General features: G+C 44.2%; 1 protein-coding gene across 10 annotated transcripts in view; it reads left to right on the forward strand.

Moving 5' to 3' along the window:
• msi2b (musashi RNA-binding protein 2b) overlaps positions 1 to 19661 on the forward strand; it is a 321629-nt gene that overhangs the window by 276194 nt on the left and 25774 nt on the right. For 5 of the 10 annotated variants that reach the window (XM_034226607.1, XM_034226606.1, XM_034226608.1 and 2 more), the window contains exon 11: positions 12933 to 13052. The exons of 2 other annotated variants lie outside the window; for them this stretch is intronic. In XM_034226607.1, the coding sequence (XP_034082498.1) occupies positions 12933 to 13052 (120 nt within the window). The remainder of the gene's footprint in view (positions 1 to 12932; positions 13053 to 19661) is intronic. 3 more of the 10 variants (XM_034226609.1, XM_034226614.1, XM_034226615.1) reach the window with 1 other exon arrangement.

Below are 19661 nucleotides of genomic sequence, written 5' to 3' on the forward strand. Positions count from 1 at the left end.
TTTTCAAGCGTTTATCTGCTGCAACTGATAATGTGCCGATATCATTGTGTATCCCTAATGGAAACTTGTGGAGCCAGCAGGATAATCCTGGATAACTGCACTGCAATGCTGGATTTCATGTGTATGATGGGAATGTCTTTCTGTTTTTTTGTGCATACATTTAGGCAAAAAAGTTGCTTAACAAAACATTTCATGGTACACATTATTCACACTTTCCAAACATTGTGTGTAATGTCCTCTTACTTTATACCACTTGAGATGTCCGTTGAAAATGAAGTGCTTCATGTAAGACCTATTACTTTTGAGTTTCAGAAAGATATTAAAATGTGGCAGAGGCCGGCCCATCATAGACCCTCTGTAGATTATCAGCTGTCCCTGGGCCCCTCCTGTGCATTAGAGAGTTGACAGTTCTTCTTTTAGCAGAAATGAGCGAGGGCTCTGTGACTGATGGAGCTCCTTTGTCAATGACGGGGGAGCTGCTGCTGGCAGTTTTGGGCCAAAGAACAGTACAGATTACATTAACATCAGTCAAGCTGTTGTCAGACTGCTGGGACATAAATAGGACCTTATTGATGCATAATGCAACAACTTTTCATCGAGACGTTTTCTGAGTAATAGGATCTGAAAGTGTCTCGAAAGGCGGTATGTCAAAAAAGATTAGCAAGAACGTATCAGTAAAAGTGGGTAAAAATCTGAGGTAAAGTTTAACCCCCATAAAATGTCTAAGAAATATGTTTTTAATAATTTAATAAGACCCTTATAATATTACATTTGTACGCCTGTAATATCATAAAAGAAAATTAGCCTTGCAGGGTTAAACATCTACGCCAGACGAATAACTTAAACTGTACAGATGAAGGCAATGTGGCTCTCAGCATGGATATTTCAAGGCTTGGTGATTTACATTAGGTAATGCTGATGTTGACAGCATGCAATGCAACCGCAGAGCAGCTTGAGAACATGTTGACATGTGGAAGAATACATCATCCTTGGTCATGATGGGGCACTAGAATGAATCCGACCAATAAGAGCTACTTTAAAAGCAGTATGATATTCTGCAAAGTGCTTTGACAGTTTTATAATAGGGAAAACAAAGCTCTTGACCTGGCCTATGCAGGCAGTCACTGCAAGCAAATATCTCAGGAAACCTTGACACAAAAATTGCACTGTGCAGTTTGATCACTGTGACAGTGCCCCTACTGCGTCTCTCCTCCTACTTCAGCACAGTCAAGTTCACAGAGACTCACAAAGTACAGGTGCAGGCGGAAAAGAGCCGGTGTGCTCCAAAGAAAAATGCTACTTTACAGGTATAAAGTGCCGACATGTGTTTTGCACTGTCATGGAAATAGAGCGTTGTGTGCTCTCAATGCACATTGTGTTCCCTCAGCACAGACCTGACAATACTATGAATTGAACGTATCACTCTGTTGGAAAGTTATGGGCTCAGAACAGTCTCATAATACACACATGCGCACAGAAGGATTCACACTTGTATTTCATGATCCGCAAAAGGATTCACACTTGTATTTCCGGATCCACACTTGTGTTTTTCAATGCACACACAAATGTATTCCGTTTCATATACATGTAAATAAAATCCAAATACAGAAAAAAGTTTTACATATGTATTTTTGATCCTCACATATTTGTTTTCCGTTTAAAACTTCTGCACCTGCAAACACAAACAGCTTTCTGTGCACGGATCGCTGTGCATTCGTGTGTGGGTTTTTTGAGACTCCCCTGACGGTCAGCCGATTCGTACTTGTAATTGTTTCTATCTATAGCCAATCAGATGTCTCCTCAATTCTAAGCCAATCACATGAGCGCGCCCCCACGAGGGTAGATTTCTTGCGTTCATGACGTAGCTCTTCATGTACGCATTTTGCGCAGTCCGGAGCTGACAGCTCCATGGAGCCTGCCTGCAGGCGCTAATCTCAGGACACCCTCCACTCTCAGTACAGCGCCACTTTCCGAACAGGAAATGCACGCAAATACAAGCCTTTATATTATTAAGGTACAGCGCCACTTTCCAAACCCTTGATGAATGCTTGTGTACACCGTTTTAAATGTATGTATGTAGGCCTATGGCGAATACAGCTGCTTTATTTATGTCTGTATGAAGTTGTTGTGAGTGTGGAGGGAACAGCGACAGGTTAGCTTAGCCTAATCGATCAGTGCACTACGAAGCCAGTGCTAGACGGGGTTAACAGGTCATTATCGGCCGATATTCACTCTTAATAGTTTGATCGGTGCTCTCTATAAAGGCCGATTAGGAGGGCTGGATCTGATCGATATGGACATAAAGGCGAGTGAAGTATAACCGGACGCAAGAGAGAGATCAGATCAGCTGCTGAGTCTGATGGAGACACGCTGCTCTGCTCTACCTGATGCTCCGCCCTCTGTTTAGCGAGCTGACCGGACTGCGCAAAATGCGTATATGAAGTAATCTTACCCTGTGGGGGCGCGCTCATGTGATTGGCTTAGAATGAAGGAGACATCTGATAGAAAACATTACAAGTACGAATCGGCTGACCGTCAGGGGAGTCTCAAAAAACCCACACATGAATGCAAAGCGATCCGTGCACAGAAAGCTGTTTGTGTTTGCAGGTTCAGGGGATTTAAACGGGAAACTATAGGTTACTTACGTAACCCCAGTTCTCAGAGTAACATGAAGTGAGATGTCTCACTATGGGATGCGCCTCATCGCGGAGCAAACAGAAGCATCAATCTCATTACGCCAATCCTGATTGGCTGGAGATCTTGACGTCAGCGTCAGGGAATCACCCCCTATAAGTAGCTTGCGCCACAACGCATGCGCCATTCAAAATAAGCACCTCTTCTCGCTTCACCATAGCAAGGAGGGCCGTCTGGTGAGACATCTCACTTCATGTTACTCTGAGAACTGGGGTTACGTAAGTAACCTATAGTTCTCATTCATAACACTCCGTTCGATGTCTCACTATGGGAAATTGTAGCTCCCGTATTGCCAGACGAGCTTATCTCGAAAATCACCAAACCAACCAGAACTTAACAGGTAGAGCTCTGACTCAACCAGGTGCCCAGCACTGCTTGAGTCACACTGGGAGCAGAACGTCCAGCCTGTTAGGAGGCAGACAAAAGTGAGCGGCGAGGACCAGCTCGCCGCTGCACCAATGTCTTTGATGGGAGACATCCTGGACAGAGTCCAGAATGCAGCCAGACTCTGAGTTGAAAGAGCTCGCGGACCCGAGGGTGCCTGCGAACTCTGACTCGTATGAGCCCCAAAGCAATTGCTTCCACAGACCAGTGGGAGAGCCGTTGCTTAGTAACAGGCTTGCCTTTATAAGGGTTAGCCCAGGACACAAGGGGTTGGTCATTATGACAAAGCACCCTTGATCTGTCCCTGTACGTGCGTGAAGCACGGGCTGGACACGGCAAATCCGGCCGCTGTTCCCCGGAGGAATACAGTGGCGGGGAGGATGCCTTAATGTCAAATGTGGTACCCGAACCGACCGCCTTAAGATAAAGGCAGGGTCAGGCTTCAACCACACTCTGTTTGCCCTGGGGCAAACTGAGTGCATGAAAACTGTACAGATAGTGCATGAGTGCCACTGGCTCGCTTGGCAGCTGCCAGGGTCAGCGTCATGTCACACTGTATTTAGATTGTACCACTCAGGGGCCAGGCCCATAGAGCCAAGCGCTCTGGGTGTGGGTGAAAGATCGCCCCCCCCGCTTGGGACAGTATGTCCCTGCGTAGTGGGAGCTGCCATGGCTGCCCGCACAGCAGCTGATATATCTCCGCTAGCCAGTACATAGCTGGCCAGTGCGGAGCTATCAGGATAAGTGTGTGGCGTTGCTCTCTCACTCTGGCCAGAGTTGGGGGTATCAGAGCCAGGGGTGGGAACGCGTACAGAAGGCCCGGGGGCCAATTGTGCGCGAGTGCATTCACGCCTAACGGTGCATTTAGATCGCGCATCGAAAAGAACAGCTGACACTGAGCGTTGTCTTTCGATGCGAACAGATCCACCGCGGCTCTGCCGTAACGCACCCACAGCTGGCTCACAATCCTTGGATGTAGAGTCCAGTCTGCATAAAGTGGTATACCTCTGGACAGTAGATCTGCCCCGAGGTTCCTCACTCCCGGTACGTGCGTTGCTCTCAGAGAGAGGAGACGCCTACCGCTCCATAGGATAAGTTTGCGCGCCAGTGTGTGTAACTGGAGAGAACGCAAACCCCCTTGGCGGTTAATATACGATATTGTGGTCGTATTGTCTGTCCTCACGAGGACGTGATGTCCCCTGAGGAAAGGCAGAAAGCGTTTTAGGGTGAGAAACACCGCTAAAAGCTCCAGGTAATTTATGTGCGCCCGCTGGAGGTCTCTGCTCCAGAGACCCCTCACAGGGCGACCTTCATAAATACCTCCCCAACCTGTCAGAAATGCGTCCGTGGTGACCACTTTCCGTGAAAGGACAGCACCCATAGGCACACCTCGTACTAGAAAAGTCGGGTGCAGCCAGTGGCGCAGTGCCATTACGCATTTCACAGTAACCATCACTCTCCGCGCGCCATGGTGCGCGGGGTTTAGTTTTAGGGCGGCCACCCAGCGCTGAAACTCCCTCATGTGTAAGCGTCCCAGTCGTACGACCAGGATGGCTGACGCCATGAGCCCCAGCAATCGCAGGCATGATCTGAAGAGAACATGTTTGCGCAGCTGGAAAAGAGCGAGACAAGCTCTGAAAGCTTTCACTCTATCCGCTGACAAGCGAGCTGAAAAGGGCACCGAGTTCAGGCGTAAACCCAGGAAGAGTATAGTCTGCGCGGGGCACAACATGCTCTTCTCTGTGTTTATTATGAAACCCAGGTTGAGCAGGTGCTTTACGAGGACATTTGTCTGCGTAACAGCCTCCTGCTCCGACTGTGCGAGAAGCAGCCAGTCGTCCAGGTAGGTCGCCAGGCGAATACCCTGTTGTCTTAACGGGGCTATTGCGGCTTCCGTACATCGTACAAACACCCTTGGACTGAGAGACAGACCGAAGGGGAGTACTCTGTATTCATAACAGATCCCCTGAAATGCGAATCTCAGATATTTCCTGTGTGGGTAATATACTGGGATGTGAAAATACGCATCTTTCAGGTCGACTGATGTGAACCAGTCGTCTTGTCGCACGAGCCGCAGCAGAGATGTGTGAGTGAGCATTCTGAACTTATATCTTCTTAGATATTTGTTCAGAGCCCTCAAATCAAGTATTGGCCGAATTCCGTTCCCTCCCCGTTTGGGAACGAGGAAGTACTTGGAATAGAAGCCGCCCTGACTCTGCTCGGCGGGTACAATAGCCCTCTTTTCTAGGAGAGAGAGAATCTCTTTCTCCAGAATATGGGCTGACTCTCCTCGGGCCTGCGAATGCAGAATGCCCGAGAAGCAAGGGGGGGGTGACAGCGAATTGGAGTCTGTAGCCCCGTGTTACTGTCTTGAAAACCCAAGCAGATGATGTGAGCATCTTCCACTGCATGCTCCTTAGAGCCAGTGGAGATGTCACATATCTTCCCCTCTGAGTCTCTATTTGTTGTGTTATGGGGCCCTCTAGTGTCTGAACACAGTGGTGCCCCCTTTCGACAATCCCCACCGACACTGCGCATGCGCATGACGGTGGTGCCTTCTCAACCCCAGCCGGCACTGCGCATGCGCGTGGCGGTGGTGCTTTTAAAACCCCAGCCGGCACTGCGCATGCGCGTGGCGGTGGTGCCTTCACAGACCCGCCTGTAATCCGCCTTTTGAGAGATGCCGAAGCTGCTCTCAGAAGGGGAACAGTTGACGGGCTGTTTATTAGTTTTATTGTTTTTCTTATCATTTTTTTGAGCTGCGCCCTCGGCCTGAAGCCTGGATGCGTCAGCGGCAAATGTTTAATGACAGAGGAACAAACAGATTTGTGACATGTGTTTTTGCGGACTTGAGGATGGTGTTGAGGCATCTCTCGAGGCGGCGGGAACACATTTAGAGCTGGGGAACCGTGGACTTCCAGCTCTGTCACGGAGGGGAGAAGGAGGGGCTGTCACGCCGCTCGCTTCTTCTTCCTCGCCTGCTGGCCGAAATTCTGGGTTGGCTGCGCCTGAGCTGCAGCCGGAACCGGAGATTTTCTGGGCCAGCTCGCCCTCGTCTCCAGCCTGGGCTGGGGACTCGGGGCGGGCTGCGACCTCTGCGTTTTCGGTGTTTTAAACCGAGCAGGGTTCAAGGCAGCTTGGGCGAAAGACTGCTGCTGCGAAGGCAGCGGCTGGACCCTTTGAGGGAGGCAGAGGTGGAGTGCCTCGTCCTCCCTCTTTTTCGACTCACACCTCCTTTGCATGGAAGCAAGAGCGGAGCCGAAAATTCCCTCGGGAACGATGGGCATATCCAGCACATCCTCCTTTTCCCGGTCTGGGAGGTTGGTGAGGTTGAGCCATCTCGCTCTTTCCTGCACCACCATGATCCCCATTGCCTTACCCGTGGCCTGGACGGCGCAGCGTTGGACACGGAGACAGATGTCTGTGACCGCCGCCATCTCGTCCAGAGTGGCTGCACCCGGGTTACCCGACAGGTCCTCGCAGAGCTCCGCTTGGTAAGCGGTTAGCAGCGAGGCCACATTCAGGGCCCTGGCGGACAACGCTGCGGCTTTGTAGGACCGTTCAGTCATTGTCGACTGAAATCGGTCCGACTTTGCCGGCAGCGTGGGGTTCCTGCTTGGTGACGGGCCCATCCTCGGTAGGAGGTGGGCTGCTACCAGCGGTTCCATGGGCGGTATGCGGAGCAGGCCGAGCTTCTCCATTCCGTCACAGTCTAGGGAGGAGGCACCCTGGATTGGGACCTTGTTGCTGAAGGGCCGGTCTCTCCACGAGACCGACACCTCATCCAACATCTCCGGGAAGACTGGAAGGAGTTGTCTCTTTGTCCGCGCTGCTTGGGGAAAATGTTTCCCTTCGTAGCGGGACCTGGAGGTCTCCTTGGCCATTTCAGGCCACGGGATGTCGAGTCTGGCCGCAGCGCGTTTGCACACGGCCTGCAGGTCCATACTCAGACAGGGCGAAGCTGGTATGCTATCGTCTGGGAGAGCAGCGCTCACTCCAGGCTTTGCAGCCTGAGCCGATGACATGAAGATGTCCTCTTCATATTCATCCGACTCGGACAGGAGGAACACCGAGGCGTCCTCTTCGTCCTCGTCGTAATTCAGCTCGAGCACATCCTCTGCGGGTGAGACCATGGTGAGGTCTAACTGGGAGCCCCAGCTCGGTAAAGCGTGGGGTCCCGTTCCCGCGTGTCTTGCCGCCACCGGGTCCCGGCCTGCCAGGGCGCGGGAATCCGGTTCTGCGGCCATCGCAGATACTGAGCCCCAGACCGACATGGAGAGGGGTTCACTCTCTGTGGCAGATGCCCCCGCGTCTTGACTGCCGGCCGGCAGGTCAGAGGACATGGGGGGTTCCTGCTCCGACAGGCTAGCTTGGCGTGCTAGCCGTCGGCGGAGGCTCTTTACGGTGAAGCGGACACAATGTCCGCACGAGCCGGGGTTGTCGATAGCGCCTCGGGCGTGTTCCAGCCCGAGGCAGGACGAGCAGACCTGGTGTGTGTCTGTGCCTGAGATCTTCAACCCGCAGCCGCAGAGTCGAGCCACCGAGTCCCTGACTCCTCTGGTGTGAGGGAGAGGGGCATCCATCTTGTTCGCCTCGTGGCGTGGAGAGGACCCGCTCTCAACAGGTAGGTTGGGAGAAAAAGAGGTAACCACCCTGTCCTTAATCCGGAGAAAAGGACGGTGTGGGTCTTTTATTCCCGGAGAATACTGACTGGTGTGGCAGTATGCTCCTTTTAATCCTTTCCTCCTCCGTGGGGAAGAGAAAAGAAAAGACTTCCTCGCTACCGTGGTGTCGGTAGTGAGGGAGCAAGCTAACGCTAGCTTGAAAAAGTCAGACCTAGCTTACTTTCCGGGGAAAGAGAGCGGCGAGGTCGATTTCAACAATAACTAGCGTTAGTAATTACCGTCTTCCTGCGAAGCAGAAGGAGTAGCCGGCAAGCGCCCGTCGACCGAAATGGATATTTGGGTTCAGTCTGTGGACCGTGAAGCTTGTCCGGCTACCATAGAGATGTGCTCTGAAGCGAGAAGAGGTGTTTGAATGGCGCATGCGTTGTGGCGCAAGCTACTTATAGGGGGTGATTTCCCTGACGCTGACGTCAAGATCTCCAGCCAATCAGGATTGGCGTAATGCGATTGATGCTTCTGTTTGCTCCGCGATGAGGCGCATCCCATAGTGAGACATCGAACGGAGTGTTATGAATGAGAACTAATAAGTGAGGATCAAAAATACATATGTAAAACTTTTTTCTGTATTTGGATTTTATTTACATGTATATGAAACGGAATACATTTGTGTGTGCATTGAAAAACACAAGTGTGGATCCGGAAATACAAGTTTGAATCCTTCTCTGTGCATGTGTGTATTATGAGACTGTTCTGAGCCCATAGAAAGTTGCCTTAGTAACGTTTATTATAGGTCGGCAAGGATTTGGACTCATATGGCGTAACATTTGCATCAGTTTCTGAATCTTGGTCAATGTTTGCAAACAGTGGAGTTGGATGGATAGGAATACATGTAAACAATTAAATGCAAAGTCTTAAGCACGTAAAAAGTCTGATGTTTTTGGGGAGAAATATCCAAAATTGGAAAATAAATTGTAATCTAAAACTTAGCTGAGAAAGTTTAATATATTTGTTTAAACTGAAAAACTGAAATGTTGACTTAAATCGAATGTATAATGTCATTTGATTTCTCATAACTGTATTAGGTTAATGGAAAGCAATAATATGTTTAAATAAAAAATATTAGGTTCAATTTAATAATACTTACAACTAACCTAATACAGTTATGTGTCATTTCTAATTCATTTAATTAAAGTAAATGTTTCAGTCTTTACAGTGACAGAGAAAGAGTGAAACAGCTTTGAGCTTCTTGACAGTCCTCATCATTCTCTGGGTCTAATATTACTTCCGTCAGTGTGCCCTCCTGAGGAAGGCAGGGTTTCTGTGCTACAGGCTTTAGGCGAGAAAGCTGAGGACAGTTCCCCTGAGTCCGGACACCAAGGCCCCCGGGCCTCCACAGCTCATAAACAGATGTGTCCTTGTCCCCAGCCAAGCGCAGCCACTCAAGTGGCAAAGCAGGGGCCCAATAATTGTGAAGAATTGAAAGCTAAATATTGGCTTTATCTCCTCAGTAATAAAAGGGCCATGAAATTGATTTAATGCTGCAGCGCTTCTCTTGGGTGGCTTCTTACAGCGTGAGCACAAAACAATGAGCAGCAGCCATCTATTAATTAACCCACCTAATCCTGCAAAGTTAATCTCTCACCACAACTTTGCCTGCAACTAACTTCCAAGCCAGTGGGTCTATTGGGGGTGTCATGACAATGGCAGTGAGGGGAAGATAGATTCAGTACTTAGGAAAGGGAAAGAGAGAGAGAGAGTGGGGGGAAAAGAGGTGGGGAGTGCTGTTCCGCACAGCAGCCATGGGGACACTGTAAGTGGAAATGCAGGGGTGCTTGGCCATCATTAGCATAGTATCAGAGTTGATTTGTGTTTTTGTGAAAAGAGGCGGAGAAAATCATTTGAGCCGTAGGAATCGGGTCCTTTTAGTTGCCGTCTTTTTTGTATTCTTTTCCCCCTGTCACCTCTGCCCCCTTTTTTCTCTCCCGGGCTGTGAAATAGTTGGGTGGGAAAAGTGCCATTTCTTTCTCTTCTTCACCTGCCGCAACATGCTGGCACCTCACACCCAACACACACATTCACAGTCGTATTGTGTGGACAGAGTTGTGAATTACCTCCTTCTCAGCCGGCTGATGAAAAGCTATGTGTTTTTCTCTTTGGCTGCGGCTCATCTGACCCTGCCCTGTCACCTCCTCCCCCTCCCCCTCCCTCTCATCAGTCTTTTGTGTGAGCCCCTCACGGTGGAACAGCAGTATGAGGCTGACTCAGAAAATAGGTCACCCGCTGGTGCTCCTCTCACCTCCACAGCATTCAAAAAAATAATCCTCTAAGGTGTCCTGTGCCATTTTGTAATGTCTCAACCACAGTCTCCAGAATAGGGCCAAAACATAGAAGAAACTCACACATGAGCACACATACAGCTAGAAGGAAGAAATCAAGAAAGGCTCCAATTGAGGGAATTTGGAGACCATATTTCTTTTTGCCAGTGAGGAAAGTGTTTCCTGTGGAGATAATTTTAGGAAGCTGATTAGGCATAGACGGTGTGGAGCCCAGAGTGAGGAATCTCATCACCAGCGCTAATGACATGCCATTCCTGAGCTGTGAGAGGAGCCGGGCCCTGGGCATGGACCAGCCTCTGCCAGACACCTCTAGCTACCGTGTTCATTAAGGCCAACAATGTAATTAGAATTCACAGATACTGCGGTGGCTTAATTACAGACTGATTATTAGGCTGATATTTGTGGGAATAATCAGACCCTAAAGAGGAGAATTCATATTTGCATGGTAATATTGCCTTTTAGTTTTCACAAACTGACAATTTGGATAGACCTTTTGAATGCTTTTAGCCTGTTAAGCCCCAAGGTCCCCCTCGGCGGGTACTTTTTTTTCCACGACACTGTGTCTCAGGGGATCTTAATATTTAAGAACCTATTAATGTGTTATACCAGATTAACGGGAATAATCTCAGCTAACTGACGATACAAATCATTTTTACCAAAACAAGTCATATCATAAGAAGCATCTAAATGACCACTGAACGCACTTTGGCACAGAACTCAAGATAAAAGTACCCTTATTACTTATCGTAGCTGCACATACAAGATATCCGATTAAAGCTGAGGTTCCACAGATTATTTAGGTATATAGTATCATCACTGAGTGATCCGAACTCGCGACAGGGGAAGCAAACACAGACATCACAACACGTACCTTTACGTAGCTTTTACGGGAGATCCTCTCACCGTAGCTGTCAATCTGATCAAAAGACGTGTTCAATGGCATTAAAACGAGAAAAAATGCAGCTGAATCGGTTAATCCATAGGTTGATAATGTTTCTGTGGAATAATTGTTTTTTATTTATAATCCATAATTGAATTTGTATGTAAAAATCGGAGAGTAAAAGTTAGCTGCTAATGGTAGCCACCAGAGTTATCGCAGCTTCCGGTTTTGGCTATGCGTCAGTCTCACACACACACATTACCAAATAAGGAGTATGTGGGAGTTCCCCTCGATTCCATTGGCTCTGACAGTTAGAAAGAGATGTCAATCAGCAAAATCGACCAAGGGGTCCAGAGATAGGTCAAATCCACCCAAATGACCCCAGAAGTGGGTTTTTTTTGCTAAATCTCTCTAAAAAGGTCAAATATCACTTGTTTTGCATCAATCTTGATACAGGGTACTTATTATATGTTGTAGTTTGGATTCCTAAAGCTTTTAGTCTACCATCCCATCATTCAAGGGTGGTTTTCACTATAAGTATTTTTTTCTTTTTGGACGGACACAATCATTTACATTTTTTTACTGTGTTCAATCTGAATTTACTTTAAAATAAAAACATCTTTATTGATTCTGACACTTCTACATCCAACTCACAGGTGTAACCTTGCTTTGAGAAAAAAAGATTATTAATTTAACCCTTTTAGAAGGGTCATTTGTTCTGGGAATGTCATTTTCGAGTCTGAGACCTGAAAAACAGGCTCGGGGCTTAACCGGTTAAAGGTACAATCTTGAAAAAAATACTACTAAAATATTACGAAAGTATCAAAAAGCTCAATCTCAACAAGTGAAAAGCACACAGATTGTATTCAGAAACTGTGCCTTTAAATAAGTCGTAGGTTTGGACTTCCTTATGGTTATGATGCAACAACTATACATATGTATAAAGGTCAATGTCTGGCTACTGTTTTGTCAGTCATTCTCTTTATGCAATGGTGTTGCAAAGACATCAAAAGCACAAAGGTAAGACACTGCTTGTTTTGGAGAGGAGTCTTAAAGAGACAGGCGCTAAAACAGAGCGTCTTAGACAGAGTGTGAATGCAGGTACATTCAGACAGACAGTATTAGAAATATTATGTGATTTTTCAACTTTAACATGCTTTATTATAAACCCAAAATACATGTATGAAGCTGAAAATTTGCATATTATGTCTCCTTTAAAGTTTTCAATATTGAACGCTTGGAGTTCTCTAAATGATTTAGTGTTCAGCCTTAACAGAAGAGTAGAACGAAACAGATTGATTGACATATCATACAACAGAAGTCTCGTCTTGATTGTGGAAAGTATTCTTTTCTACAGCATATCTTCTACCTGTATAGCCCCACAGCAAAAAAAGCATGGGAATACTTTTCTTCTCAGACGAGAGTGGATGATTCTGATTCCATTGAAACTCTGGGTAATTGGGAGCACTCCTGAACAAAATGCAGGACGGTCCCCAGAGGTCGGGCTATTATGCCCAGCTCAGAAGTGGCTGTAATCTTTCATCCAAAGCATGTGACATAAACACCCCCCAGAGCCAAATACTCTCACTAATATAACCAGGGACTTAGTGAATTGTCAGTTTGCTCACAGTTTCATAGATGAATAAGAATGTGCACCTTTTTTTAGTCGGACAGAAATGTTCTACGAGAGGGGAAATTGAGAGGATATGAATTTAAAGTGATGATCGTGACAAGTACATTGAAGCTGCACAAAGTATTTTAATGTGATATCCGGTGAGTTGCTCATGGCTATCTCTCTTATTCTGTGTGCGGATCAGTGGGTGTGCGGGGCTTTGAATATCACAGCAGGTTCAGTGAGAGGCTGCTGATAGATGTCGCCCCGACACCAGTCTCTGACAGCTATAGTTTTAGCCCGTAGCTCAGCGCGGGTATCAACATTCTCCTGTAGCTCTGGGATGTGCTCATCCATGTGCAGGAAGTGATGCGTGTGTGTATGTGTGTATGTGCCTGCAGGCTTCCCAGCGACAGCGTATGGACCGGTGGCGGCGGCGGCAGTAGCAGCAGCGCGTGGCTCAGGTAGGGGGGCCCGTGGAAGAGGCGGCTACTTGGCGTACCCACAGAGCACAGGGCCAGGTAAACGCTCTGTCCATGTTCTGTGTGGCTGCTGCTCTCTCCAACTTCTCCTGCTCTGCTTCTCCCCATAGACATAGCCCCCATAGACTCCCACACACACACACACTTAAACCCCTTTAGGCTGACAGCATTGTACAGAAGAGATACACTGTAAAAATCCTAACATAACATAATACACGTTTTTTTAAGTAAGTAGAGAAAACTCAATAATATAGAGAAGATGTAACACTAAAAATACATTTTTATTTATGTCAATTATATAAAATCAATTCAACAAAAATGAAAAAAGTCAGCTTGTAAAATATTTTAGATTTGCCTAAACTGAGTAAAATGACTTGTTGTTAATGAGCAAATAAGAGTATTGCTGTCCAAATTGTAAAAGCAAATACTTTTTTATAATTTTAGCAACTATATTTGTGTATTTCATAAAGTTTATTTTCAATAATGAGTTGATCTAACATAATTCACATTTTAACAAATGATATTTAATTGAAAAACATATAACGTTTACATATGGTCCTTCATGTTAAATAACCAAATACATTTTCTTCTAAGTTTCAACAACTTCCTGTAACAATGTTATGTTTTAATTTAAACATGAAAACATATCAAATGAAATCAGAGGTGATCAACTTCTGAGAAATTAAAGAAAAAATGTTCATGACAAAAAAATGTAATATGACCCTGCAGTGAGTTAAATATCAATGTCCCTTTGTTTAGAAAAACTGCTTTTGTTTGCAACTCCAACAAAGCACTCATTATGGAGCTTAACATAGTTTACAGATTCTCCACAGCACTACATGTGTACTGAGTGTCCAACAAAATCTCCTGTAATCACAGTTTCCAAAACACAAACCTCTGTAAAGATACTTTTAAAGTGCGGCTCAATGTCTCATTTGTAAACACAGTCCATTAAAAACATGAGCTTCAATAAAATACCCACACCATTAAAGAAAACTCCGGACAATACCACACATACTTGAGTTAGAATACACAAGCCTAACAGCCATGTTCTGTTTTATAAGCCAGGCTACTGTTCTTGTAGGTTAGTTTTACCCTCAGTGTTTTAACTCTTTCAAAGAGTCTTTGATGGACTTCAAAAGTCCGAAAGTTTGGAAAAATAGTTGTGACCTAGGGTACTGTATATCAGAGAAGAGTGCAGCATGGACTTTATAAAGTCCAGTCAGAGCTGGTCCTCCTCTGTGAAGCAGCTCAGTCAGCGTTATTACTTACTGCTGTTTCATATAGGACATACAACCACACAAGCATTCGAAAAATATTCTAATGCTGAAATCTTCTAGTCTTGCAGATACACAGTCTTCTGTTACAGTTTCTATGAAACCCATCTATGTGCTTCTATAGTGATTGTGTGAACTGTAGTCTGTGAGAAGCATATAAAAGACACTAGAAAGTAACATACATAAACACTCAAATATATTTCCCTTCACTCAATTTCCCAAGAATAACCCCTTTTTAATTTAGTCTTTAAAATAACCTTTCCTTTGTTCATCTAACAAGTCCACACTCACTGCATCTAAAATAAAATTGAACCAAAATTAAATCGATGCAGGCGTCCGGGAGCTAATGACCTAAAACAAATGGCTGCTTCACCTGCTAATTCTACCAAAAATAAAACACACATGAACGGTAGTTTATACCCACAAGTCTATGGGATGTTATCTGAAGCATGAGCAAGGGAAAAAGAGAGAACAGACGAGGAATTATGGTTAGAAGCTGAGAGTATTTCAGGCTAGCCGTTGCAAAGGTCTGTGCAAAACACGGTGCTTTGCTCTCCTCCTCGCAGGGTCCATTGACAGTTTCCTGGCCCTCTCTGCCTAATGAATACAAATGCCCTTTCCTTTAGTCTCGTTAATCAATCATTACAAATATATGGTATCACTTACTTTGCCTCTTAGATTATGAATAAGATAAACTTCAAGTAAGTTACAGTTTTTCATTGAAATCCCATGGAATAAAACATGTAAATGAATAGTACAAGTTCAAGAGAAAAAGTTGAACAAGGCAATACATTTTCTAAATATTTTCTGGAAAGGAAAATATTTACTAATTCAGAAAATGAATTACTTTTCTTTGACATCTGATATATGTAATGGTCACCATCCATGGTAAACTAACCTAGTAATAGACAAATGCCAGCAGTAGTCAGTCATTTATTTTATTTTCTACCACTGTCCTTAACCTCTTCCATGTATGTTTCTCTATATATCTAGTGTCTGGTCAAAGCTTCCTAAACAGTTCACACTTTACTAAGGATTGTTTGCCATGTTGTTGCTAGACAAAATCTTGTTCTACTGTTGGACTTGAATGCTACTGTGTGTGGATGAGTAAAATACCAAACAGAAAGAGAAGTCAGTGCCTCAGAGATCAGCTTCCAATACTCACACACTCCATTAAAGCTCAATTACTGTACACACCTTATTTACACGGATACAAATATCTGCCAAGAGACTTCCAAGAGGAAGCAAGTTTGCACTTGTCTTAAACACAGCATTGATTGACTTGTTGGCTTAATTTGGACATCCTGCTTTCTCCACCCTTACAACTGTAAATCCTTCAATATCTGTCAATAGCAGCTCCCCTGACTGAACACAGCCTCAGGGCTTTAGGGAACGCTGTCTTTCCTAATCAGACATACTATTAGAAGCTTCTTGGTGAAAATATTTTTCCGTTGTAACTGAAATGTTAGCTGTTTGGTGCCGTCTCTCACGGATACACTTAGCTGCTAATATAGTAGGTACAGTACATGTTGCCCCTTTTGCTATCAGAACAGCCTTAATAGTCTGGTTGCCAGCATTGTGAAACCAGAATATGTTGAGTACCCCAACGTTTTATGTATGAAATGTATAGTAAGGGTCCCTAGTAATTACAAACTGCCGGATGCTAACTAACTAACTAATATGTTGGGCAATTTGCACAATTAGCATATGTTTCGTTAATAAGCATTAAATATAATTTTATAGCCATATTTGTACCCTGTGGGCTGATTTTGACAACCATGAGTAGTGTTGCGACCATTGGATATAAAGAGCTCGAAATAAGAATGATTACCTCTACTGTGGACAATTTTCTTTCAAATAAATAAGCTATCTGTCCAATCTAAATGATAGATCCTTAAAAAGGCTTAAATTGATTCAACATCCTTAATAACCCACAAAACCACTCCAAGATGTTCCAATTCAGCCAAGCCATTTTTACACTATTGTCTGCATAGGTTATAATGCAATGTATATATACATATATATATATATATATACATTTCTAACATAAAAGGTTGGGGTACTCGTCATTTCCCGTTTAGAAAACTAACTTGAATGAACTGGCAACTAGACTAAAAGTCTGTGCGGTTTTATCTCACTCGGTGTAGCAATTAGAATAAAGGTACACTGAAGGTCAGCAACAATACTCAGGTAGGCTGAGGTGTCCATCCAGGTGTTTAAAACAATGCTTAATTTTTTCTACAGGACCAAAAATTGGATTGCCTGTCTATGGTACTTGACATTTTATTTTACACAGGACATTAATGGTGCATTTCCACTACAGCGTGGTTTAAGCGCGGTTTTCTGGCCCCATAAAATTGAGGTTCTTAGCGGGCCAACAACCAGGCTGAGTCGGGCTGAGTATGCTAAACTAGAGAGAGAATCGCTGGCAAGGGGCCTACAACTACAACAAGATGAACATATTTGACCGTGATTTAATTGTAATACACGTTTCAAAATGATGCCAAAGTAACAACATACTGATACCGGTTAGTAAACACCATGAATTAATGCTTTGACAAGTCTGCAGACAGACGGCAGGCGAAAAACCTTTTTAAAATACGTGTTTTTCTGAATGGAGATCGCCTAAGCTAACCCAGTATATGCTCCGACCGTCCACACTCACAACAACGGCCTACAGACATAAATAAACCAGCAACTGTATTCGCCATGACACAGGCAGTCTGTGGTTTGTACTTGTTTAACTGTTGTCTAGTTTCTGAACAGATATGAGGAGCTGTGAGCTCTGAGTGCTAACAACTAACGGCTGATGTTGTTTTTCTGTGGTTCTCATTGAAGATGACGTCACGGCTCCGCCTACACTGCGTTACTATAGTTACTGCCCCAGCTACTAAACTGTAATGGAAACACAGCATAAAGTGAGCCAGTCCTAACGAGGCTTAACTATACCGTACTAAGCCGAGCGAGGCCCTGCAATGGACTCATGAAGTCCAGTGTTTGTATGAACAATCCATACTCTTCCATGTGCAAACTAGTAGATTTTGAATGGAAAAATATTTGTGTTGTGTCAAAACAAAGACCAAAAATTGAATCTAGGACAAAAATACACTTCCCTTGACACTTCATTGAAATATCAATTTCAATGTGCAGTGTGAGGATGTCACTTTTAGAAGGCCAGGCTTAGTACTAATGAACTTCAGCAGAACCACCTGAGCACGTCTACATCCCTGTATGCATCGTAATGCTGCCACCTAAATAAAAAGACATATTTGCGTTGACATGCAGTTGAACCAGAGTACCTAATAAAGTGGCCTGTGAGCGTATACAGTCAGTACTTGCTGTGACACCTGAAGATGAACACAGACAGCTACAGTACAAGCTGTTGTGTATTTAACTACCTACACGTGCACACACATGCAGACAAAGAACTGCCCCCACCTTTCCTCATTTGCGCTAAATTCAAATCAAGCGAGGGAACACTGGAAGCCAATCAGATGCACTTTCTTTCACATCGGGGCTATTTGATTTTGCATTTTCAAAACAAACCATTTTCCCAACAATTGCAATGAACATCACTAAGAAGCATGAATGTTGATTTGGGGTTAGCAGCAGCCAGGAAGCAAGAGACTTGATAGCAGCCATTATGTACAGTTTAATTCTGACAGCTGCAAATGGAAGGGAGACAAGTAAATGACTATGAAAAGGGGGGAGTGAGGGGTGTTCTGGTGAGATAGGTAAACAGTGACATCATGGGCTTTTTTTCTCAGGGAAATCATGCTCCCTCACAGAATATGCCTGCAAATAACAAAAAATCTGGAACATGAATAAAAAAAAATATCTGCAGGTTTTAACCTAAATCAGCATCGTCATTTTGTATCATTATCATTTCCATTTTCTAGATGGCTTCACAAATGCATTTTGATGATATGACAAGTGCAGTCTTTTGTTCGATGGCTTTTAACAGAAAGAAATGATTAATGACAATGTATGAAGGGTTTGAAATTATGTGAATAGCGTATATGGATGAATGCATTGAGGGGTCTTCTCTAAACAGACACAGACAGAACAGAGGACACAGATTGTTTAGGCTTGACCTTCATCTCTGACATGTCTGGGGATGTTGCTGCACCTCCGTCCTATCTTACAATTTGATTTGCAGCACTTTCAGCCCAAATTCAACTCAGGAATAGCAATTGTAGTGGTTGGATATTTTGCTAAATTCTCTAATGTTAGTGCAGACAACGGCTTTGTTGGAAAAAAATAAAAGTGTGGATTCTTTGTGCTTTGACTCCACCTACAGTTCCCATAGAGCACCACATATTATATACTAGGGTGACACCTAAAGGGGCATTTCAATCAAAAGTTATACAATCTTAAACATCCCAAAAGTAAATTGAGGATATGTTTTATATGTATAAACCTTTTCATGTGTGCAGATAATTCCTTTCTGGGGCTGTGGGGCGTGTTTGTCAGCGATACACAGAGTGTTGTTAGCGTGGAAGACATTTTCCATCTCTGACAGAGGGCACTTTCACCCTGCTCCCAGAGCTCAGCAGACAAAATGACAGCATGCTGCTGACGGCCCTCTCTGACAGAGCTGCTGATGACAAGGTGTATTTTGAACTTTCACTACAGCCTGCCACTTTGGCAAACTACACCCTAGACACAGAGTAGTTGTGTATTATTAGAGGAAAAGTTACTGAAGGCGTAGACTCTGCACCATCTTTCAAACTTTGCTGAAATACTATATATTCTACATTAATGTTAAAATAGACATATCAATTTGCTTATATTAAAATGTGCAAAATGTTACATCTCTACAATCAAGTGCAGTACTTCCCTAAGAGATTTACATATTATAGCTTTAAAAGCTAGTCATACTTATATACTACGAAAGTATTGTCTTAATGTTTGTTATCAACTAGGCAAGTTTCATAGTAATATATATTAGTTACAGTTTTTTCACCTGTAATGTGTTTTGACGAAGTATAGAACATTTAATTTGGAATAGGTCAAATGCAAACATAGATTTGTTGTAATGACTGTTAGAGATATCTAAAAGTGTCTCTGTAAAAACCTTTGACTCTTAACAAAATGAAATGAAAAACGATTTGAAACTGGCTTTATCAATGTACAGATTTGGTTAATGTATGCAAACTAGTACACATTTATTAAGAGAATGTCTCATATGCATATTTAAAAGTAATATTTCAGAAAAACAAGTAACACAAAAGACACTTAAGTAAAAATAAATGTGATCAACCTGGGACGTTTCATGTTGATATCTATTGCTTATTTATTTCCCTATTCACCTGTAGTGTCTCCCCTTTATATGAAGGAATAGGACCGGCTATAAGTCGGAAAACTATGT

The sequence above is a fragment of the Gymnodraco acuticeps genome, unplaced genomic scaffold (assembly GCF_902827175.1).
Source record: "Gymnodraco acuticeps unplaced genomic scaffold, fGymAcu1.1, whole genome shotgun sequence".
NCBI classification, from domain to species: Eukaryota; Metazoa; Chordata; class Actinopteri; order Perciformes; family Bathydraconidae; genus Gymnodraco; species Gymnodraco acuticeps.